The 24888-nt window shown below is 41.7% G+C and overlaps 1 protein-coding gene across 2 annotated transcripts in view; it reads left to right on the plus strand.

Annotated features, from left to right (window-relative positions):
* Positions 1-24888, plus strand: part of LOC148022885 (tRNA synthetase beta subunit family protein) — an 88203-nt gene that overhangs the window by 47828 nt on the left and 15487 nt on the right. For both annotated transcript variants that reach the window (XR_015693557.1, XM_087695828.1), the window contains exons 6-13: positions 1572-1638; positions 1756-1797; positions 1911-1952; positions 2188-2264; positions 2537-2663; positions 6737-6904; positions 6991-7119; positions 7488-7598. Coding sequence is in view for 1 of the 2 variants with exons in the window: in XM_087695828.1 (XP_087551954.1) it covers positions 1572-1638; positions 1756-1797; positions 1911-1952; positions 2188-2264; positions 2537-2663; positions 6737-6904; positions 6991-7119; positions 7488-7598 (763 nt within the window). In the remaining variant the exon portion in view is untranslated. The remainder of the gene's footprint in view (positions 1-1571; positions 1639-1755; positions 1798-1910; positions 1953-2187; positions 2265-2536; positions 2664-6736; positions 6905-6990; positions 7120-7487; positions 7599-24888) is intronic.

A 24888-nucleotide genomic window follows, 5' to 3' on the forward strand; every position in this document is an offset into this window, starting at 1 on the left:
TACCCCATACCACTTCATCCTTCAATAAGCTTTGTGTGGTCGATTTTGATCCAGAATACTTAGGATATGAACTGTTTTTCATCATAAAACGAAATGCTTGTCTCATGGTTGGCAATGATTGCTTAGCATTTAGAAGTCGGTGAGACATGGATACCCTTTGCACCTTATCTTTCTTATTTGTTGGAGAGGATGTGAGTCCTTTCCTGAGGGATAGAGCTACAGGCATTTGAGGCATTAGACTTCCCGTTTGAGAGTTTGAGGAGTTGTTATATGTAGAGTTCATAGATGACACAATTGTTTACATGGATGGGGGTCAGGAGAATTTTAGGGCCTTTGTAGTTGTGACGGAGTCTTTTGCAGAGCTTTAGGAGCTCTTATTGATTGACACATATACTATGGATTTTGGGACGATTCTTGGCTCCTTCATTGAGTACTGAAAACACATCATCAACAGATTCACAATCCACTAGAAGAAGACTGTCAACATAATATCCATCGTTGACACTCCATTTGACTTCTCTTGGGGCACAATTCAGTCGTAACAGATCATTTACCTATCCAAATATACTGAAGAGAGTGATAACCAGGGCTGCCCTTAGCAATTTTAACACACGCAAGCATCCACACAGACCAGACATGCACACATGATGGCGGACCAGTGCATGTACACATGCACAAACATGCTTGCACACACTAGACGCATAAATATATCCACATGCATGTGTGCATAAACTAAGTCAGGTTGGTCTGCACCAAAGAAACTAGGGTTCACTATTGCTTTGTGTTCCCCTGCTTTTTTAATTAACCAGGAGCTCCTTTAGGGCTGCTTTTCTATACACATACACATATGTATATGTTTATGTATCATTACATATCAGTCTTGCACATCCTGATGCTTGCAACCATGGATTCAGACAATGTACCAGCCCATTCTCCCCTCACATCTTGGCTTCAAGTCTTTGTATTTTGGTTTATATTCATGGGGTTTGCTTATGCAGCAGTGGATAGTGATATTTTTAAATACTAAAATAGAGCCCCTAGTTTTTGTAATATTTGAAGTATTTTGTTGTTCTTGATCATGTATCATGCATGAATACAGGGATTGCATGCTATTTTATTGCTAGTTCATGTGCTTGGATCTTTGGTCAAGTCTGCATTGACTGCTATCATTTCTGCTATTGTTTAATAGCACACACGCACATTTTTAGTCTTTGGCATTGAATTCAAGTTCATGATAATTTTGCGTCTCTCCTGCCACAAACCTTCTTCCATAAGCCTGTATTATGGTCTCTAGATGGGTGACAAAGTGATGGCATGCAACCTCAATGTCCTTCCAGATAAATAGCCATTCTCACAATATGCTGAAAACTTTGATGTGTGAACAGGCAGGTGTGCAAAGGAACAAATTCTCACAGCAGATCATATATAGCCGTTCTTTTTTCTTTCTTTCTTGATATTTTAATGTCACATTCTCTTGCATGGTTGTACATTTGTGTGGCACTTTTTACTCTAGGTAGTCCACTTAATGATTCAATTGGTTAACGTAAGGAAGTACTAGTTTGGTTATGTAGGAGGAGAACACTTGTTGCCATTGGAACTCATGACTTAGATACATTGATGGCACCTTTCACTTACGAGGTGCGGCATCATCCTTGAGAGAAACATTTGCAAATTGTTTTGATTAAATGTTCAAGCATTCTTCAGTGTCAACATTTTAAAAGTGGACCTTGAGAAAATGTTTTATGATATTGTCAGGCATTGTCTCCATCTGAGATCAAGCTTGTCCCATTAAAACAGGCGAGTTCTTATTTTCTAGAGTCTTAGGTTGTGCAGTTTTTTTGGGTCTGACATATTTATCTGGAAGTTTTCTGCTCCTAACATGGGCTTTGGAACTCAATTATGAACTGCAGACAAAGGAGTTCACCGCAGAGGAGCTTATGGACTTTTACAAGGTGGGCTCTATATATTAGAAATCCAACTAAGATGTCCAGCATGAATGCTACTTATCAATACATTGCATGTTTGACATACTTGGACACCCCCCTTTCTAGTATGCTCCTTTCGGCTAATTAGTCTTTGTTCCTTTAGAAAATTCTCTGCAATCCATGTATAAGATGCAAGCATAATTGTTAATTCAGGTATCATCGCTATTGCATACAAACTAATCATTGGAATTGTTACATACAGACGGACCAAAAGTTGAAGAAATTTTTACACATCATAGAAGGGTCTCCAGTGTTTCCGGTAATCTTTGACAGCAATAGGTGAGTTACATTAGAGGAATCTGCAAAGCTGATTCAAAGGTTGTGTATCATTTTAAGCTTAAGTTGAAAAGGATTGTGAACACAGGAGTAAACAAAACCTTTGTACTGGGGATTGGAATCCCTTTTAGTACAAGTATTATAGTGGTGAATCAAAGGTTGACTGCTTTGGGCACTTTGTAGTTACAAGAGATCAATGTTGTAGCATAAATGATGGAATCTGTATTTTTGTTGCTAGTGTAGTTCTTCCCTTGATGCTCTCTATGATTTTGCAGGAGGGTCCTATCATTGCCTCCGATAATCAATGGTGCACATTCTGCAATTACACTGGACACGAAGAATGTGTTTATCGAGTGCACAGCGACAGATTTAACCAAAGCAAAGATTGTGCTGAATACAATGGCAAGTATTGAGAGTTGCTTTCAATATTTATCAAAAAGCTACTTTTATGCATCATGCAATGATTCCATTCTTATGTATGTGTAGCAAATGGGTGTGCAATAACTTGTCTAGAATCTGTCCAAAGATTTTAATGGTTGTGACTTACAGGCAAAGATTTTAACTGCTCCCAGTCATTTTCCTGAGATGCTATTTGCATACAGGGCATTTTTCCATGGGCATATAACAGATATGTAGCCAGAAATTTTGGAGGTTTCATATTTAAATGTTTGCTCTGCACATGACTGCTTGTTTGATATGGAGTTATATCCATTTTCTAGGTTTACAGGTATTTTATGCTTTAAGTGTTGCTACAACTGAAAAGATGGCATGATTAGGCGTATGGATATATATGCTTTAGTACTGCATTCACCTGGGTCCTGAAAAGATTGCTGCCTTGCCTTGCTGGAAGGCAATATCTAGCCATCTCTAAACTGCAAAACATCTTGTAGTGGAGATATTGAAGACCCAAAGGTTTTAGTAATAGGGCACTTGGGTATTGGTTGGGGCTATAATATTCAACCATTTGCAGGTGCTATATGTTATTCTAGATCTATTACAAGTTGCTCATAGGGGATTTCAGTAAAACACAGAATTGGGACCTATTTTGGGGCATTATCCACTTGGTTATAGGTGTAGGGCCTATAGAGGGTATTGCAAGTCATATCCAGTCCCTACAGGTCATGTCTAGGGCTTAGACATGGCTCTCCAATAATCGATCTCCAGGAAACACTGGGCTCGAAGAAATTTCCCCATATTTGTGCCACTCCTTCTCATCTCTCTGAGAAGTGAAATGCTGAGTTAAGAATATAATTTTTGTTAAGAGCACCAATAATACACAGAGCTTTTTGTGTGTATCAAGCTTGAGGATAGTATTGTTTGAGTGTCTGAATGACACCTGTGACATAGCCGTTTCTAATTGTCTTTATGACAATTTTTTGTAGGCAATGTGGATTTTAATCTAGTGAGAGACATGCAGTCGTACCACCCCCTTGTTTGCTTGACTTAGTAAGTCCCCTGGTGGTTGACTTTCACCATTGCATCATACTGGTTGACTGTTCATGTCGCATTTTTCGCCCGTTTTTCACTTTTGCCTGCCCTTCAGCCAGATGATCTGCATGTCCAAGCCTCTCAGCCACTACAACTTATCACTGTTGGGGTACCCAACCAACTTGCCTTGCCCTTAGTGGCCCTACTTTGCTCAACCACTGCAGGCTAAGCTCCCGCTGGTGCTCCTAAAACCATATCTTCCACTAGAAAATACAAAACTCACAAAGAAACTTAACAGATGAGAGAGAAACCGAAGAAACTGCTGTATGCCAAGAGACCAAATCATCCTGGGGAAGGATGCCTGCACCCTACATGGTATCAAACTGCCAGTGAAGAAGGCCTCTCAGATGAGCAATGTGGATTTGCACCCTGGAATGGGAATAAAAAACGAAGGCATTCTGAGTAGTCTAGTTATGCCAACAACCCGAGAACCACAGGAAGTTAAACATAATCTTCATATGCGGTTGCATTTGAAGGGGGTTTTGTTGAGCCAACCCTCATCAGCACTAATTTCCAACATACCATGGTTTATGAAGGCCTTGAATGGAGTTGCCCTTTTATGTCAGCCAATCATGATACTTAATAAGCAAATGATAAATTTGATTAACCGATGCGAAGTTGCAACAAGGAAAGGCTATCCATTCCTTTGCGATAGATAGATCTACTAGCATTTGAGGCATCAGGTTGTGTATCCTTGAGAGGTGCTCCTTGATATTGAGTTTGTGGATGACATAATGGTTTATTTAGATGGGGATGGGGCAACTTTAGGGCCTTTGTTTCAGCCTTTGAGATCGTCCACACAGCTTATGGTGCTCTCATCAATTGGCACAAGTCTTGTGGCTATTGGGTAGGTGATAGTAGACAGGTCTAGAGATTGCGGTGCTCTCATCAATTGGCACAAGCATTATGGCTATTGGGTATATGAAAGTAGGCGGGTCTGTTGGAGACCCCATGAGGATTGCACTTGGGTTCCCCCAGGACAATGGTGCGATATCTTGGAAGTTTTGTGGGGTATTGACATCATGAGTAGTAGTTGGCACTGCAAATGTGCAACAGAAGATCACAAAAACGGAGAGAGAAGGGAAGAGAGGGATAAAGTGAATGCTGAGAAAGAAAGAACATAATTGCGTTAGAACATGAAAGTTGAATACAAGGCTATGTCAAACAGTCCCTGCATGATGCTGCTGATCTGCATTAGTGAAGGCACCGGGATAAGGTAAAAGGTTGATGAGAAGTGGGTGGTGATGAGAGAAAGGAGGTTTCAAGATGTATCGACGGATAGACAGCTCGCTGGTTGCAACAAATTAATAGGGCATGTGCAGTAGACTTGCTGACTTGATCCTTATAGCAGAACATGCAGTCTACCAGTGTTTAAATTTTAATGCTGATGCTTGGTCTAGCCTGCCATAAATGCAGCCAACTTGAAACGTCCACCTAGGATCCAACACAAGACTTGACATGTGAAGAAATGCTTTGAACATAGAAAACACAAGACAATTGTATGACAAAGCACAAACTGAACACAGAACACAGTTAGGGTTAGGTTAACTCAAAGACAATGAGCATAGAGAATGAAAGAAGTGAATGACTACTGAGTATACAATGCTCATGCAGCAAAGCACCCAATCGGGTCGTATAGGTGGAAGTATGTACTCTCTTTTCTCTAACCGACTATGTGGGTCCGCCATAATTTGTGACCACTCATCAATGGCCAGTTCTAATACACATTCATTTATATCTAGTGAATGCAAAGGAAACAAATTTAATAAATAATTAAATATGCAATAGAAAGGATACAAATTCTTTTCCTGTATGTATTGTGACAGCATCACACTTTTTTCCCAGTGTCTTGTCTCAGTATTTTCCTCCTCTCTTCAGCAAGCTATACCCTTTAGATATTTTCTCAGCAGCAGAGAGCCATCCAGCTTGACTCTGGACTTGTATCAGATAGAGTGGATGATAGGTCATTGCCATGAATAGGAGTTAGTTGGCAGCATTATAGCATGGTGCATTTGGGCAGCTAGAGCAACATGATATTTCTTTCTTTGTAGACACTCTCCAGCGCATGGTCAGAGAAATCAATGATAGCCAAGTGGTAGATTGGAGAGATTGCAGGGTGACTCAGATCATATGAATGGGAGTGAGAGGCCTTCTTATATGACTCAGATCATGAGGGACACTGCATGTTCACTTAGGAAGTCCCCACATGTTGCTGCATCAAAGACTTCCAGCCTACCAAATTGGTCGCTTTGTTAGCCTTGTATTTGTACTCATCTTCCTCTGACCAGAGAGCCAGGGTCATAGCATTCCTTTCTATGCTATCTTTCTTTCATGTATATAGAGATCGTGTCTGTGTTTTTACCATTGGTTATACTCTCAGTACTTAGCCACTGTGTATGTTGATACATAGTACAACAGCTTTTCCAAAAAGAAAAGAAAAGTGTCTGTGTTTTTATAATTAAGTTACATTTTCTTTACATCTCTCACAGTGCCTTCTCTCTACTTTAGAATATGAAAAGGGCCTTTGGTTGGATACATGCCATCTATTGCTGAGAAGCATGTGTAGAACCAGCTGTCCTGGCCTTGACAGGAAAATTTTCCCACTTTTCAGTTACTTCTCTTTACTCCAGAATATAAAGAGGCTGTGCTTGGGATGTCTGTCATCTATTGCTGAGAAGCACATGCATAATTTCAGCAGCTGGCCTGACTTCACAAAAAATTTCAACTTCCCTTCTTTACCTTTTACTGGGCATTTATCTAATGTTGCTTATTGTTGTTTGGAATGAGCTTGTTTTAGGGAAGTTTTTTCATACACAGAATTTTGTTTTACTTAATGCATATATGCAGATTATGTGAACTCTCTCTTTTTGCTATTTGCCAGTGATAAGGGGTATCTTATAAGTTGATAAGTTCTGCATTTATTGAACTGCAGGCTCAATGTGGTGCTAGTCTATGCGAATTTTCTTTTGAGGTTGATGTTTTTGCAGGTTACCATGTTCTCTGAATATTGTGCAAACGAATTTGAGGTTGAAGCTGTTGAGGTTGTGTCTGCGAATGGGGATTCAAACATCTATCCAGACCTCTCTGCACGTAACATGGATGTCAGCTTGTCGTATATAAGTAAAGCTGTGGGCATTTCGTTTGATGCTTCTCAGGTGAATTCCGGATGAATCTGGTATGGTCTGGACTGTTTTTGTGCCATTTTATGTAACTTTCTACAGAATTTCTGCTTGAAATACAGGTTGTAAATCTGCTTAATAAGATGCAACTACCTTCAAGAGCTGCTCCCAAAGATAACTCTGGACAGAAGATATGCATATCTGTGCCACCTACACGATGCGACATCCTACATCCTTGCGACGTTATGGAGGTTTGTCTTGGCTTCTCTGCTGGTGAATAGAAAACCACTAAGCTAATTAAATAAATCACTGAGTGAATCAAAACATTCTACTTCATTTAGGTGCATGTAAGTGGCAGCATGATGCGTACCAAAACCACTCATCGAGGGCATCATAAGCGCCTTAGTATGGATAATATACGTATCATTTTTCATTTGGGGAAGTAGCATATCTATGAAGACATGGCCTGTTCAAAAGCTTCAGCATTAAGGGTCTTGTGAGTGCATCTAAGTATGCAGGAAGAAATGCTATAATTGTTTCCTCATGGAAATAGCATATTTATGAAGACACATCCTCTTCAAGGTTTTAGCATTTTTACCATTTCATGTCTGTTATGCAGGATGTTGCAATAGCATTTGGTTTCAACAAGATGCAGTGGACAGTACCCAAATGTGTAACACAAGGAAAGCTGCAACCACTCAATGAGTTCAGTGATTCTTTGAGAGTTGAGGTACTGCACGGAGTATTAAGACTGGAAATTTTGTAGACAATGATTAATATTGTGACTGGTTGATGCCAGATGGTTTAATTTTATTACTAGTGGTACAAATAGAGTGTTTATCCTCTTTTTGTTGAAAAAAGGTGTTGCTAATTATACTACTAAAAAAGAATACAATGAAGCTAATGCTGAACAGTCTAGCTGGAGCTGAATGCAAATTAAAGGCCTGTCAGTTCAGGCTTTTTTTTGGGCGCGGGGGCGCGGGTGGGGAGGAGAGGGAAAGTTGGGGAAAAGAAACCATGGTGGAGTGTAACACCACTGGGGTTTGCCATCTTTTAGGGTGAAAAATGGGCTATAGAAAACCCAAGTGCAAAGGAACTTCTTCTGAAACTCCTATCAATGCCAAGACTCCCCTTGAAGCTGCTCCCAATGGATTCTGAGGGAATGAATGCTAGATGACTGAAGCTCCACCACGGTGGCATACACTGATGATTCTGTCACCAAAGAGGTCACTGCTGAAGATCAACTTGCAGTGGGCCTTCCAAATGTGCCACCCTGCAAGGCTGCCAATAATCTCGCAAACCTTTGATTGCGCACAATAGGCTCCAGTACCTTGCGACAAGATAGAGCCTCTAGGCCCGCAACTGCACATGACCTTGTTTTGATGATGCAGATTGTGTCATACATCATTGCCTCATAGAGTAGGTGATGTCTCTGACTAAATGCTTGCCAGGAGAAAGCCCCCCTGCCTTATAGGTGATGCACTTGAAACTGGGCTCTGCTCAACAGAGTATCATGTTGGCTTCTTTGTGAACCAATTGTGCAGCCTCACAAGACCATAGACAAAGCTTTGGGTTCTTTGAGGATTGTTGTTGCCAATGTGGACCCCATCTTACTGCCAATCGCTAGGCCGCCACATTCCATTAGCCATAGAAGTTTGAGACTCTCCTTGGCCATTGGTTATCTAGTTGGTGTTTCTAAAGAGTTCATTTGAAAGGGTCTACAATGATATGCTTTGCCTAGTGTGTGCTGCATGAAGGGGCTCACCGCTCAATCTAGATGAGCTTGCATCATGATGCGGTTGCCAATTCATGCTGTGTAGACAAAGAAACTCACAACATTCGGTGAAATCTATGAGGTAGGCTAGCTCCACTCCCTTGGATCTTTGTCCAACTCATCCAAAGGCTCCGTTCTCCCAAATCCAAGGTCTCCACTCCTGGATATTTGACCAAGCAATTGTCACAACTTATCTTGGAGCCATATGACTTGGATCTTCCTCCAAGGGCAGTTGAGTAACACTAAGACTTGTTGTCCTTGGTCTAGTGCCAATTAGCCATCCTCTTGCACGATGAAGAAAGTCTCTTGGGAGAGTGTGCCTTGACTTTGCTTGACTTTTTTTTTGGCAAATATGACTTCCCATCAGCCTTTCTCACCATTTTGACCATACACCTGTCAGAAGTGGAGCAGCGGTGGAAGCATAAACATGTGCTGAAATAAACTGCTGAAACACAAGACAAAAAGAGAAAAGAAAGAACACGATACAGATGAGAACTCAGATGTATGCACGGGAAATGGAATCCATATATCTGAACACGAGACAGTCGCATACAACAGTGAGTCACTGGCTGCGTGGGCACTGGCACTGGCTCCTCTCTCCACAGAGTCTGCAGATGGTGAAGATGAAGTGATTGACTGAGGAGGAGCCACTGAGTATAAATAGGCTGAAAAAGTGGGGAGCAATAATGCTGGTCGGACATCATTAATGCTGGCCGACTGGTGCATAAAAATGCTCCACTGGCATAAAATGCCACACCAGAAAAATACCTAAAATACCTAATAAAAATGCCCAGCCCAGATCAAGCTCAGACTCACACATGAGCTGACAAATACTCTGCTAACACCCTCTCTCAGATCATGGGTGATCTGATACAATACAATAGTACAATGAAAAGGGATCAGAAACTATACAACATAGAACCACCAAGTAGAACCATGGATACCCAAGCAGTGGGTGATCAAGCCACCACCAAGGTGCCTCGGAGAGAACCTGATATCGATGTCGATCGTACCAAACACCTGAAAATAGAGAAGATCATAACATGTCTCTGTGTCCGTCATCAATGTCTCGCAGGAGCATACAAGACCATCCCGTCAAAAATGCCTCTGAACATATGTGACCATGGAGTCCCCGCCTTTGGCCAGACCGCCAAAGTGTCTCCTCATGTGAGCTCCAGACGAAAGCCTCCCGCTCTCTATCAGATAACTAGCTCAGCATGAACCTGGATGTCAATCCCAGTTTCAGGATTTGATTCTGCCAGACTGAAGTCGATGCGTCAGGGACGTCTCTCTCTGGAACCTGTGCACCTGTATAAAAGTATAGATGAGGCGCAGCTGCCCCATTTGAACACGCGCTCACACTCCCTCTCTGGCACAAGAGAGTCGTGAGGGATGACCTCATCACCACCACTAGAAAGCAGCCGAGGAAGGGGCCACCAAGCCCTTCCCGCGATCCAAAGAAGAGGATCCCTTCCGCGCCTTGGACTTCACCTTGGTCGGAGGATCGGAGTCGGAGTCTGATGAAGGAGAGGACTCATCGGTAGAGTCAGCATCCCGCTTCGTCTTCTGCTCCTTCTTCCTGGAAGCCGCTAACTTCTTGCAGTCCTTCCGCAAATGTCCCTTCTTGCCACAGTGGTAACACTGGGCCTTCGACTTCTTCTTCCCGTCACCCCTCTCTGAAGCTACATAAGCCTCATCTCCATAATGTGCTGGAAGCCGCCCCTGTAATCTCAAGGATGTCTCATGGTGGTCCTTATCAAAGTCTTCAGGAAGAGGAAAAGGACGGAGAGGACGAGGAGTAGCTCCACAGACGATGTACCATAACCGCTTCTGCACAAACCAAGCTTTCATGACAGCACTCCATGTGAGATAATCATGTCCATGTAACTTATCATCAGTGGAAGTGCACGGAGGAGCCATATGGAAAGGATAAGAAGAGAAGTAGAGAAGAGATGGAATTGAGAGGAAACACAGCCAAAACACAAGCACAGACTACAGAAAATGAGAGTTCACATGCAATATAACCCAAAATCTGATCAATAGAAGACAAAATCTGCTGCAGAAAGTCAAAAAATCAGTCAAAAACTGCCAACAACAGCAAAAACGGCCTGAAGTAACAGCCACCCAGCCACGAGAGATGCTGAATCAGCAAAACGCAGGCTGTAAACTGGAGAAAACAGGTAGAAAACTGTCGCCAGCAGCTGCAGATGAAAAACGCAGGCAGCAGAGGGTGCGTAGGCAGCAGAGGGTGCGGAGGCAGCAGGCGATGGCAAAACTGCAAAAAACGCAGGCTGAAAACAGCCCCAAAACAGGTCACTTGGCTGCGACAGCAGTCGTCTGATCAGCAGGGGTACAAAACAGTCCTGAAATCAGCAAGAAAACACAGCAGAAACACAAATCCTGAAAACTGATACCATGTCAGAAGTGGAGCAGCGGTGGAAGCATAAACATGTGCTGAAATAAACTGCTGAAACACAAGACAAAAAGAGAAAAGAAAGAACACGATACAGATGAGAACTCAGATGTATGCACGGGAAATGGAATCCATATATCTGAACACGAGACAATCGCATACAACAGTGAGTCACTGGCTGCGTGGGCACTGGCACTGGCTCCTCTCTCCACAGAGTCTGCAGATGGTGAAGATGAAGTGATTGACTGAGGAGGAGCCACTGAGTATAAATAGGCTGAAAAAGTGGGGAGCAATAATGCTGGTCGGACAGCATTAATGCTGGCCGACTGGTGCATAAAAATGCTCCACTGGCATAAAATGCCACACCAAAAAAATACCTAAAATACCTAATAAAAATGCCCAGCCCAGATCAAGCTCAGACTCACACATGAGCTGACAAATACTCTGCTAACACCACCAAATACATGTTTTCTATCTGTGCTGTTTTGCAGAGGATGTTAACAATCTCCTGGTTAGATATCTGGACTTGTTTGATTCATGACCTTGTTATTAGAATCTTCTCCAAGAAGTAGATAATGTTCATGTCTATACATAGATCCAGATCAAACTTGTGACAGCTACTAAAGATCCAGGCACAACATCCCTCCCAAAGGAAAAAACTCAAGCAAGGTAAGGTGTGTTTTTCTGCTCATATAGAGCATATGGCTGGCACATACACTTACCTGATAACTTTTTATCCAGGTTTGATGCCATAAGTATTGAGTATGGCTTTGATGAGGAGTACAATGACATCGAGAAACTGATGCTGCAGCCTAACAGTAGGCTCCATGCAGAGCTGCAGGAAACAGGGCAGTCTCAGGAACCTCTTCGTCCACAGTTGCAACCAATTGACAGAGTTAGCTCATCCATACTTCGGTGAGACATGTCTATTCAGCTGCCCTAGTCCATCGCAACAAGTAAACTAACTGCGCTCGCTCTTGATCAGGTATCTGAGGGAGCAATACAGCCAGCAGCCGGAAGACGACATTTCCTCAGATGCCCTTACCATCGGCCTCGACAGAACGCACCGCCAAGCTTTTCTACCACATCTGTGGTACACCTCATATTAGTCATCCCCGGTATCTTCTTCAGTTGTTATGTTGTCCTGTCCTCATTCACTCTTCTGTTATTGTGTAGTTCTGGCATCAAACCAGTTCATCCGAGTGGAACAAGCAGAGCCCTATGGAAACATTGCTCTGCGCCAAGGAGCCCCTTCTCTCTCTCTCTCTCGATCCTAATAGAGTTGGTAGGTTGAGCATCCTAGATAGCCCAATGAATGTGTGTGCGCTTGCTGGGGGATCTTCCACAAGCTCTACCAAACTCATAGTAACCTATGATGGAAGGATGATCTGGGAGGATACTTATTGCCGTGGTGAAGATCCACTTTAAAGATGGTCTCCAGTTTCCTTCGAGGTTGGGATGACACTCTTGTAAGCTCTTCTGAAGAAGATTCCATGTTTGTCCACCTGGAGTGAATCCTTACACCTCTTGCTTGCTTAGAAAGGCTTGGATTTGGTTTTTTGGATTGATAATCCCTAAGCCTTTATTTGAGTAGTGTTTGATGATGGTTTGTTAGGCTATCTTAGCAAGGAGAATCGTTGGGCTTGTTCTGATTGGCTTGTGGGAAGTTCCAGACTCAATGGCATAACTAAGCAACAAAAGATGGAGAAACCACCCGCAAGAAGCTATATACTAGGTCATTGCCAATAGGACCTGGTTGACCATAAGAGTCAGGCTGGCTAGGCTATCTTAGTGGGAGAATCTTTGGACTTGTTCGAATTGGCCTGTGGGAAGTCCTAGACTCAATGGCATAACTAAGCAACAAAAGATGGAGAAAACCACCCTCAAGAAGATAGGTCATTGCCAGTAGGATGTGGTTGACCATAAGAGTCAGTCTTGCTAGGGAGAGTTCAAGGGCACTCTAATAGGTGAGGTTCCGTGGGATAGAATCCAACAAAGACACAAATTGATGGGCTGCTGTGATAATCCCATGTGGAAACCAAGGTATTTGACTAACTACCCTTTGCTCACCCATTTGAATCTCAATTGAACTCCTCAATCAATGTTATAGCTAGGTTTGTAAGAAAACCAATTGACTTATTTTGTTTGGTTTTCACTCATGCTACCATACAGAATGCCTCCAATGACAATCTCACTCTCTCTTGCATTAGGTCATCATCTGCAACATTCAAGGCAACATCATTTGCATACTCTTAGTCCAAGCGACTTTGCCTTTAAGATGCTCTGATCTTGGAACAAACACGTCTAGGTGTCATGAATGAGATCTTGAAGGATGAGTTATGTATGCTGCTTGTCATATCTTCTAGTGCCTTATAGGCTATAGCGAGGTGATGGGATGCCTCGTAGTGAGCTCTAGTCGGTGCCTCCTTTTGTGGAGGAGAGCAGGTAGACCAACAAATGGGCTACTTGGCATCTGACTAGAGCTGAAGATCTTCTAAAAGGCATGTAGCAAGGTGTCCTTCACATCCTCCAGAAAGTAAAGAACAAACTTGAGGGCCCATCTTGGCAGGAGCAGGTTTTCCCATTTTGTGACTAGAAAGCTTGAAGCAGCTTCTACTTTGTGAAGGGTATGAGGGAATGCCCCCATCTTCTTTGTCAATAGAGAAAAAATGTGACAAATTGTCTCTTCAATATGTCTTGGACAATCAATTTCTTGGGAATGGGATCATTGAAGTGAGGGCTATTCACATTGCAGCATGCTAAATATATATGCTCATGGGAAACTCTTGTAAAGGACTACTTGAGCATAGATAGAGAAACACAAAGTGTGCAATAGACATAGAGTGTAATGTAGAACTATGATGAAGAATAAATGCTGATATGTTAGAGTGCAATATACAAGTCAAGATGAAGAGAGATTCAGATGACGAAGAATGAATGCTAATATGTTGAATATGCTACAAAGGGGCCTCAAACCTTTGTGCCTTGAGGACTGGGGATGAGGTGAGTTGAGAGTGATGTTGGGAAGAGCTCCGAGAGTGTGCCATACTGCTGATGGATCCCAAAATGCAGCAGCACCAGCCCACCAAGCTGTGATGATGATGTCGGATGATGATGAGAGCAGAAAGTACAGGTGCAGCAGTCAAAATGCAATAGTGGAGAGGTCAATGATGACATCAGCACTCCCTATGGAAGCTGGAGAGTGTAGGATTGTTGGGTGGCCTGCTATGACCGCAAACACCGGCTCCATGGAACCTGATGAAGAAAGGCTAGATGTACTGAACAGGATCAGGGCACCCTTTACAGCAGCAGCAGTGGAGAGGTCGCTAGGCTGAGAAAGGTGTTGCCAGCTGAAGATGGCCTGGGGCTGGTCAGAGCTTGCTGACTGCAAAACAAAGCTGGGAAGGGCAGGAACTGGTCATGGGCAGCCAAAGGCTGATGTGATAGTAGGTGTGTGATCCTCCACTGATGATGATGTCCTCTAGGTGAGCAGCAACAGGTAGAAGATGGTGATTAGCTGATAAATGGCCACCAGCTCCTTTTTGATGGAGTATGGGCAGCAATGTGAGGATAGTAGGCTGATGGCTGAAGGTTGGATGTGAGAATGATCAAGAATGAAGGCATGCACTAAGAACTGACTCTATTTATGGAGGATTTTGGTGCATTTATCCTAGTATTTAAAAATACATCCATCTATTTTTTGTTAGATAGCATTAAATGCCTCTTGGACATTGTAATCGATGATTTGTGCAAAACCCAGTGTTAGTGGCTTGGTATCCCCTCTCGCGCCCAAAAAGATGTTGTGCCCAAGATAGTGAGTAAGCCACGCCCTTTTTTTTGAAATACTTGAGAGGTCCCACTCTAAAGAAATCAAGGGATTAGACCAAGGGTGTAATGATGGGCTGCCCAAGGGCCTACGATGATCACATATGGGATACATATCTTTGTTCAAGTGGTCCAATTTAATGGGTCTTTTATACATATATATGCAATGTACATATGTGCATGCCTGCATACACACATATATACGTGCATTCCTTTTCTTTGATGGCTTAAATGAACAAGACTTAAATCTTTACATCCTCTATAAATATCATCTTTACAAGACAAGGATGGGGTGAAGAGTTATAGACAAAGTAGTGGTGAGGTAACGATGGGTGTATGGTGCATAACACCAGTAGTAATTTGTTGTAGTAGATTGCCATGATGTGCTGTAGGATATGGTGCGTCCAAGTTGACCAGTCTTTGATGAAATAAGAGGGAAGGATACTAACACAGTGGAACAAGTTTTCACCTTAAATAGGTGCATGTTTTGACAAAAGTTTCCCCTATCCATAATGCTTAGTTTTTACAAAACCAAAATGCCAATGTATGAAGAATGCAAGGGGTAATCCCCAAAGTGTCATGCTCAAACAAAATCCTATGCAAGGTGCATTGGTGCTACTTTAGCATTGCCCTCATGGGGGAAGTGTTGACTTGCCCAACCTTCTTTTGCAAGTATGATCATCTAGGTACACATGGATAAAGATGGATGTGCATACAAAATGAATAAAGGGAATCAACATCCTCTAAGTACCAAGAGAAGAAGCTTCTTCCTCTCACCACTGGTTGTGAAAGTGAAAGCGATGGAGACCCCTTTCCATATTGTTGCCAATGTTGAAGGGAGGGGAGGATCAGTTCCAATCTGCTAAAGAAGATACTGAAGGATTGGGTGGTTGATCGTTTTGATCGAAGATTGCTTGATTATTTGTTGATGATGGCACGAACTCTTAAGGGAATGGTGCCTAGCTCCACATACTCTCTAGTAAAATAATAATGGCTCTCAACATCATGATAATTGGGTTGTTAGTAAGTGCAGTGGTACTCTAGATATCACAATAGATAACCATTAGGATCTCATATGTAAAGTACAACTCTGCCAATAAGATCGTCAAGTAGATGGCCTTGATTGTATTATCATATAAGGTTTGGCATTCAGCCTCGACTGAAGATGCATCTATAATATTTTGTTTTTAGATTGGCCCAGATGATGGGATGATATTTGGATTTGAGGCCAATGAGAGAATATAGCCACATGGGAGTGCTGGATATGAAGTACTTGGCCCGACTAGAGTTGGTGTTGCCTTGTATGGTTAGTCCTGACTCCTTCATTGAAAGACAAGCCATGCCAATAAGTACATGTGACATGCCTTAACATTTGTAGACATAAGATCCAATGAGAAACATTTGGTGCACTAAAGTATTGGCTTAACACATGAATAAGCTAAGCTATAGCTGTTGTGTATGAGCCATAGTAATTTACCCACTACCAAATGGTAAACATGCTCGTTGAAGGGTTGTGCATTGGAGTCTTCCAAGCTTCACATTGGGATCTAGTGGCATGAGCAGTGGGCATACTTTTGTTTAAGGTTGTTCCATCAAACTTGCTGGTTTTAGAATCTATGATGAGTCCTTAAGAAGAGAAATGATAGTATGCACAAACTTGGAAAAGGTTTTGAAATGATTTTTAGTAGCTAAGAATTTTTTAGAATAGGACAAAGTGAAGAGAAATGAGCTTGACCCAAAACTGACTATGGCTACCATAGGAGGTGCTCTGATAAATTGAATGGTATGACTTGGAGAGGAGAAATTTGAAAAGTCCTCTTGGTTGTGGTTAAGGGACTATACGATCTACAAAATCCCTATGATAGCCTTGGAGATAAAGCTCTATAGTAAGAGATAGATCAAGTCGAATTCTAGACTACAAAAACTATATCAGATTTGGTGGGGAAAGTGACAATGTTGAGCTATAGGTGACGTAGTATTGACGATTTTAATACTAGACAAGGATGCCCTTAGCTATAGAACATTTGTAGTCAGCTCACATTAGACTATTAGGTTGTACTTTGCCTTGAGCTATCATAAGACTAGTCTTGTCATGAATGACTCTGAACATAGTTGATGTGAAAAGACAGCTCTCTCCATGAGGCAAAGCTAATGGGATAGAGATTAGGCTATTAGGTTGTACTTCGCCTTAAGCTATCACAACACCAGCCTTGTCATGAATGACTTTGAACATAGTTGATGTGGAAAAGACAACTCTCCCCAATAGGCAAAGCCGATGGATGGAAAGTAAGTTCACCCCAAGCTGAGGCATGTAGTACACATCATCCAACACAGAGAAATTTGGGCCCTTGTTAGTATCAAACTTAACTTGGTCAATGTCATGAATCTTGGCCAAGGAGTTGTTTCCACAATGGAGACTTTCTATTATTGGTCAAGTGAGATAGAGATGTTCTCTACTAGTGACGTGATGTGTGGCACCCCTATCCACTATCCATGTAACTTGATGGTTGCGTAGACATGTAGGATGGGCCTTTGTGGAAGCCAAGTTAGGAGGTAACTTAGAGATGTGGACCAAGCTTCCGGAAACAGTGAACTGGTTGCTGTCCTGATTTTGGAAACAATATACCTATAGGGTTGAAGTATATGTGATACTTGTTTGCTAGTGAGAAATGCTTGGATTATATCACTTGAGTGGTAGATGCTTTTCGGGATATTGGCATTAGTGCATATTTCACAATGGCTACCAACGATGGATTCGAACAACAATATGCTATGGTCGTTGAAGGACGATGATAGATTGATCGGAGATGTGGTGGTTGGAAATGGAGTAGAAAAAATGATGGATGCTGCAATGGAGGAGAAAGTGAATCCTTTTTTTATGTTGCATTATGCATCCACGGAGAAGTGGCTCGCTAGGTACCAATAGGCTAGGAAAGATCGAGAAAAAGCACGATTGAAATTTTGACGCAGTATATGCCATCAATTGATTCCATATCCTGAGGGCATGGAAGAGATGCCACGGTTTCTATCTATACGGTGATTACATAGAGCTTTGATCGCAGCTTCTCGCAAAGGGGTATGAAAGTCCAAAATTTGGAATGATTTGTTGCTGGTTATATCAGGATATTGACTGGTTATTGTCTGTAAGAAGGATACTTATCATCTTCACTTGATATATATGCAATATATTGCGATTGGTTGGACATGTATCAACTCTTGCATAGAGTGGCAACTGAATGAGATATTTTGGGACTGTTTTGACGTTTGAATACTCTTGTTTCAACATAGAAAATACTGTTGGTTATAGCAGTGGGCTGGCTATATTTGGTACTGTTACTTGCATACAGTACAAACATTGATACTTATATGGATATAGTTTGTTGCTGGGATGTTTTGCCACTACCATAGAATGTTTTGAACTGATTTGAGCTCGGTTTATACAAGCAGGTTGTCAAGAAAACTGTCATGAATTGCAAGAAAATGTCTTGAATAGTAGAAAGCTGGTCTTGAACTGTAGGAAAAGGAGTCATATACTTACAGGTTGTATACATCACTCAATACCTAAGTTGCAACTATGGCAAATGCTCAAGGTACTGACAATATCACTCAAATTGTGGGAGAAAAGCTGGACAACAAAATTTTTACTTTATGGAAGTTCTGTATGAAGAATTTTTTGATTGGCAGCGGTTATTGGGACTTATGTATAGGTGATGAGCTTGAACTTGAAATACATGAAAGGAATCCGACAAATGATCAGAAAAGGGCTCATAACGCAAAGAGTATAAAGCATTTGATACGTCTATTTCTGTGAGAGTTGAATCCCTTGATTGGGATGAGCTGATTGCTTTGCTGCTGTATGAGGAAGTTAAGCTTGGGTTGAATACAGGTTCTAGTATGTCTCAAAGCAGAGACATTGTTCTATACTCTAGCCAGCGTGATAGAGGCCGAAAAGGCCGTGGCTCTTTTCGAGGTCAAGGAGACACTCGAAACACTTATAGATAGCATCAGCAGAATGTTTGGCATGGCGCAAATACACGGGCCAGTATGGATCTGGTGGCTTTAGAGGCAAGGGGAGATCACACCAACAAAGAAGCGGTGGATCTAGTTCATGGCAGACAAATGATCAGTGAAAGAGAGATAAGGACTGTCATTATTGCGGCAGATATGGACATATTGCAAAGAATTGTTACAAGAAATAGGGAGATATGAAGGCAAAGGGCAAACAACATGGGTACTATGCATCTTCTAGCGGTGCTCATGATGAGCAGGTTGATAGATTGTTTGCCATGTAGCATGTGCCTAAGAATGCATCTAGGCAGAACAAAGATGAGAGATGGTAGATTGATTCAGGGGCTTCAAATCATAGTACCTCAAAACGGTGTTTCGGGGCTGCCGAAACGGACCGGTTGTTTTGGACCGAAACGGAAATGGCAAACTGGCATTTCGACATCCTGCGGTCCATTTTGGGAGTCCAGCCGCCGCGGCCGTCTCCTTCTCCTCTTTCTCCTTTTCTTCTTCCTTTCCTCCTCCTCCTCCTCCTCCTCCTCCTCCTCCTTCTTTTTCTTCTTCTCCTTCTTTTTCTTCTTGACTCTTCAATCTTCACTCGTAAGTCGTGACATGTGTAATGAATCATGATTTCAATCATATGATATAGACTGAAAAGATTTGTATGAAATTTGGGTACATGTTGTTGTAGGCATTGGTATATTTATATACCCATATAATACTGTATTTATTTTAGTGTACAATCTGAAACACCGTTTCCCCGTTTCCAAAATTTGGCCGAAACTCTAAAACTCCGGTTTTTCCCGTTTCCGTTTTCCCTGTTTTCGAAACTCCCACGTAGTATACTTAAAATCATATGATACCCCATGGAGAATGGTTTGATGAGATGGTTGCAGGTTCATATGGTTATGTGTGTAGCGGGGATGACACCCAACATGACATTCAGCACATAGGAATTATTACGTTGTTGATGCCTGATGGTAAGAAAAAGAGCCTGCATGATATACTACATGTACCTACAATAACCAAGAATCTTTTGTGAGTTGGATAGATGGCAGAGCAGAAGTAGGTGAGATTTAATAGAGGTGGATGCTTTGTTGAAGAATATGGTAATGGCTGTAAATTGATTGCTAGAGGCCGAAGAGATGGCAGAATGTTTACTCTTAATGCGTTAATTATAGAATTGGAAGCAGCCATGTTTGCACATGATGATTGTGCTATACGGGATGTTGAGATATGACATAAGCAGATTTGTCATGTGAATGTACAAAAGCTGAAATCTATGCAGCAGAAGGACATTGTACTTGGACTGCCTAAGTTTAAGTATCATGACTGAGGGCATGTATGTGATGCATGTCAGTTTGAAAAGCAAATACAATTTCCATTTATGAGACATGTATGGAATAGCTCACGACCCTTGTAGTTGGTACATTCAGATGTATGGGGTCCGTCTCATAATGCTTCGTTTGGTGGTGCTTGTTACTAAGTATCTTTCATTGATGATTTCAGCAGGTATACTTGGCTTTACATATTGAAATATAAGGATGATGTGTTTGATGTATTCAAGGACTTCAAGAAGCATTCTGAAAATGAGTTGAGCTGTAAAATTTCATGTCTTAGATCAGATGCAGGTGGAGAATATGTCTCTAATTACTTTTGACATGTACCTTGCTAAACATGGGATCAAAAGATAGTTAACTTGCAGCTATATACCGCAGCAAAATGGTGTAGCAGAAAGGAAAAATAGGGTACTGATGGAATCGGCAAGAGCTATGCTGAATGAGAAGAGTTTGCTAAATGGTTATTGGGCTTAAGCAGTAGTGATTGCTGTCTATGTGCTGAATAGAATCCCTATAGTAGGGATTCATGATGTAACTCCATATGAGAGGTTGTATGGTCATAAACCTAACATTTCACACTTGAAGGTAATTGGCAGCATTGCATATGTGCATGTTCCTGATGAAAAGAGGAAGAAATTAGATCCTAAAGTTGTCAAGAGTATGTTCCTTGGTTATGCACAAGATCGGAAAGCTTACAAGTGTTATGTACCATCTACACATGAGACATGCTTGAGGATGTGACAGGTCCACTTATAGGAGGTTATGAGTCGTCCAAGAGGTTATGAGTCGTCCAATAGTGATAGCTTCGATAGTGAGTTGGGCATTCCATCTATTATGACACCTGGAGCAAGGCAGAGTCGTTATGTACCGCCTCATGATAGGCAAGCTCAAAGTGAGCCACAGTTACGGAGATTTGAGAGAGTTAGAAAACCTGTTGACAGGTTTACATACACTGGTTATTCAGCCCGCCATTATGCATATATGGCTAGTGTGACAGGTTACAAAGAACCTATAAGGTTTGATGATATAGCTACAGATGATAATTGGTGTGCTGCCATGGATGAGGAGTATGCAAACCTGGCTGAAAATGAGACATGGGAATTGGTTGAGTTGCCTGAAGGCAAAGTCCCCATTGGCTGCAAATGGGTGTATAAGGTTAAGTGCAAGTCAGATGGTTCGTTAGAACGCTATAAGGCCAGGCTGGTTGCAGAAGGGTATGCACAACAATATGGCCTTGACTATGAGGAGACTTTAAGTCCGGTAGCTGAAATGGCAACAATCAGAACTGTCATTGCTTTGGCAGCATGCAAAGGCTGGAAATTATGGCAAATGGACGTCAAGAATGCTTTCTTAAACGGTGATTTGGTTGAGAAAGTATATATGGAGCAACCTGAAGGCTATGTTTACCCGGACTTTCTTACACATGTATGTAAGTTGAAAAAGGCTTTATATGGAGTGAAACAGGCACCTAGAGCATGGAATGCTCGGATCAGCAGTTATTTACAACAACATGGATTTAGATTGGGTGATGCAGATCACAGTTTGTTCACGAAGAAGACAGATCATGGATATGTGTTTCTAGTGGTTTATGTAGATGATCTTATCATCACTAGAGACGATGAAGAGAGCATTGCTGAAATTAAATCATGTTTACAAGCTGAATTCAAAGTCAAAAACCTTGGTAAACTAAAGTATTTTCTTGGGATTGAGGTAGTCTCTACGCCTCAAGGTATATGGCTGCTACAGAAGTAGTATGCTCATGACATGTTACAGAAGTATGGTATGGCTGAATGCAAGCCTATGGAGACACCTCTTGATCAGAATGTCAAGCTACAAATTGATGTTGGGAATGACATAGAGAATGTGATGATGTATCGATAGATGGTGGGCAACTTGATATACTTGACTATTACCCGTCCTGACTTATATTATGCAGTGGGGTTGATTAGCCAGTTCATGCAAAAGCCTCGCAAACCACATTTAGATGCAGCTAGGAGGATCATGAGATATGTAAAGGGTACTACAGATTATGGGTTGTTTTATGCATATGGTAAATCCCTTGACTTGATAGGGTTTATTGATGCTGATTGGGCTGGTTGTGCCTATGACAGGAGATCAACCAGTGCTTATACATTTGGATTGGGCAACGATATGATTAGTTGGCAGAGTAAGAAACAGCCTACTGTTGCATTGTCTAGTACAAAAGCTGAGTACAGAGAAGCTGGCTTAGTGGCTTGCGAAGCAGTTTGGTTGATGAAATTGTTGAAAGACTTGGGAAGTTGGAAAGCAAAGTGAGATTACATTGTGATAACCTCAGCAGTGTTATGTTGGTTAGCAATCCTGTCTACTATGCTAGGTCAAAAACTATTGAGGTTTACTACCATTTCATTAGAGAAAAGATTCTTACAGGGCAGATTAACTTGATTCATGTGAAGATTGAAGACCAAGTAGCAGATATATTTACCAAGTCTGTTGGTAAAGAAAAGTTCATATACTTTAGACCACTACTTGGAGTTTATCAAATGGTTTGAGCTTAAGGGGAAGTGTTAGAATATCAAGCTCCCGTTTCTCTTCAATCAGTCTATCTTTATGTGTGTGATTGATGTTAGCTGGATACAGTTGTACATGTGTGTGACATTCAATAAGTTGGTGTAGTTAGTGACTTAACCACAGTTAGTCTTGGTTAGTCATACCTATGTGTATAAGTCTCTTTCACTTAGTATGATGGAAGAATAATGGAAGAAGAACAACAATGAGCTGAGGCTCATCTTCTGCTTCACTCTGTCTCTCTCCCTCTCTTCCAACACATGGACTATGCATATATTTGCTCACTTGAGATACTGCATACTGAATGCCAGGGCGTGTGTTGCAAAGATAAATAAGACAGCCAATAGCCTGGCTATAAATTGTAACATCGGACATATCTTCACTATAATGCATAGACAACTTTAAGCCTAGCTCCATAGGAGTGCACATAGGTTTGCAATCTTGCATACTAAACCTATGTAATAGCTTATCCACGTATTGTGTTTGTGACATGATGATACCATACTGATTTTGGGTGAATTGAATCCCCAAATAATAGTGTTGGTATCAAATGTATGTTTTAATTCAGCCTTATAATCTGCAATTTTTTTGTCTGTACCCCCTCATTCTTAATGTATAGAGTGGGAGTAGTTGGAGTATTTTTGAACCCTCTGCTAGCCAAATAAGCATCAATTTTGGAGTACCATACATGAGGAGCCTGTTTTAGACCATAAAGAGCTTTATGCAGCTTGCATACCATGTGCTCTTTTTCTTTAACCACAAACCCTGGAGGTTGTGACACATAAACATCCTCATGCAAATCCCCATTCAAGAATGTGTCTTAATGTCCAACTGATGTACTTTCCAGCCATAATTTGCAGCCATAGCAATCACACATCTCACCATACTCATATGGGATGTAGGAGCAAAAGTTTCTTTATAATCTATGCCCTTCTTCTGTGCATAGCGTTTTGCTACCAACCTTGCTTTGTACCTTTCAATTGTACCATCAGCCTTGCGTTTGAGTTTAAAAACCCATTTTGTGCCAATGGCCTTTTTGCCAAGTGGTAAATGCACAAGATCCCATGTCGAGTTAATGGCAATAGAGTCTAACTCATCCTGTATGACCTTCATCCAATGTACATCTTGCTGAGCTTCGTCCAAGGAAGTAGGCTCATTTGAGTTTAAAAACCCATTTTGTGCCAATGGCCTTCTTGCCAGGTGGTAAATCCACAACATCCCATGTAGAGTTAGTGGCAATAGAGTCTAATTCATCCTACATGGTCTGCATCCAATGTACATCTTGCTGAGCTTCGTCCAAGGAAGTAGGCTCATCATCATCCAATAGCCAACTCATAAACACATGCTCATAACAATCATCCACTTTTGTAAAATCAATCAAATGTGCCCCCCCCTGCATCATTTGCTGCATTTCTAGCAGTCCTTTTAGTGCGTTGAGGTATAGGAGCATCCATTTTACTCTCCTGGAGAGTTTGTAACAGCCATCTTGGGCCTGTTTTGGCTGCATTTACAGCAGCCCTTTCATGTTGTACTACTTCTTCCACTGCATGTGGGAAACCATCATCAATACCTTGCTGTTCGGGAGCATATGGTGCAGCAACAGCTTGCTGTATTAAGTCTGTGCTGGCATTTACAGTAGGCACAGACTCCAAAGTAAGTGGCCAAAGACCCTCAAACACATCACCAATGTCATGGGTGGATGGCATTTGAAACCGATCATGTGAAAATGCAGTATTTTCAGCAAATAGGATATTCCTATTGACAAAGACTTTCTTCGTGTGTGGGTCATACAACGGATAGCCCTTGCTCTCCGAACTGTAGCCAATAAATATGCATTTTACAGCCTTGTCATCAAGCTTTCCACGAAGCTCTTTCGGAACATGTGCATAGGCTATGCACCCAAACACCCGAAAGTAGTCTACTTTGGGTTTCTTGCCATGCCAAGCTTCGAATGGTGTGATCGTCTTCAGTGCCTTAGTGGGTGCACGATTCTACACATGATTTGCACATTGAAGGCCTTCTAGCCAAAATTTATGAGGTAGTCCCTTGCTTTTTACCATACAACGAGTCATCTCCATAAGAGTCCGATTCTTCCTTTCAGTAACACCATTTTGCT

Source organism: Lygodium microphyllum, chromosome 16 (assembly GCF_053477565.2).
Source record: "Lygodium microphyllum isolate KBCC chromosome 16, Lygodium_microphyllum_v1.1.10, whole genome shotgun sequence".
Classification (NCBI taxonomy): Eukaryota; Viridiplantae; Streptophyta; class Polypodiopsida; order Schizaeales; family Lygodiaceae; genus Lygodium; species Lygodium microphyllum.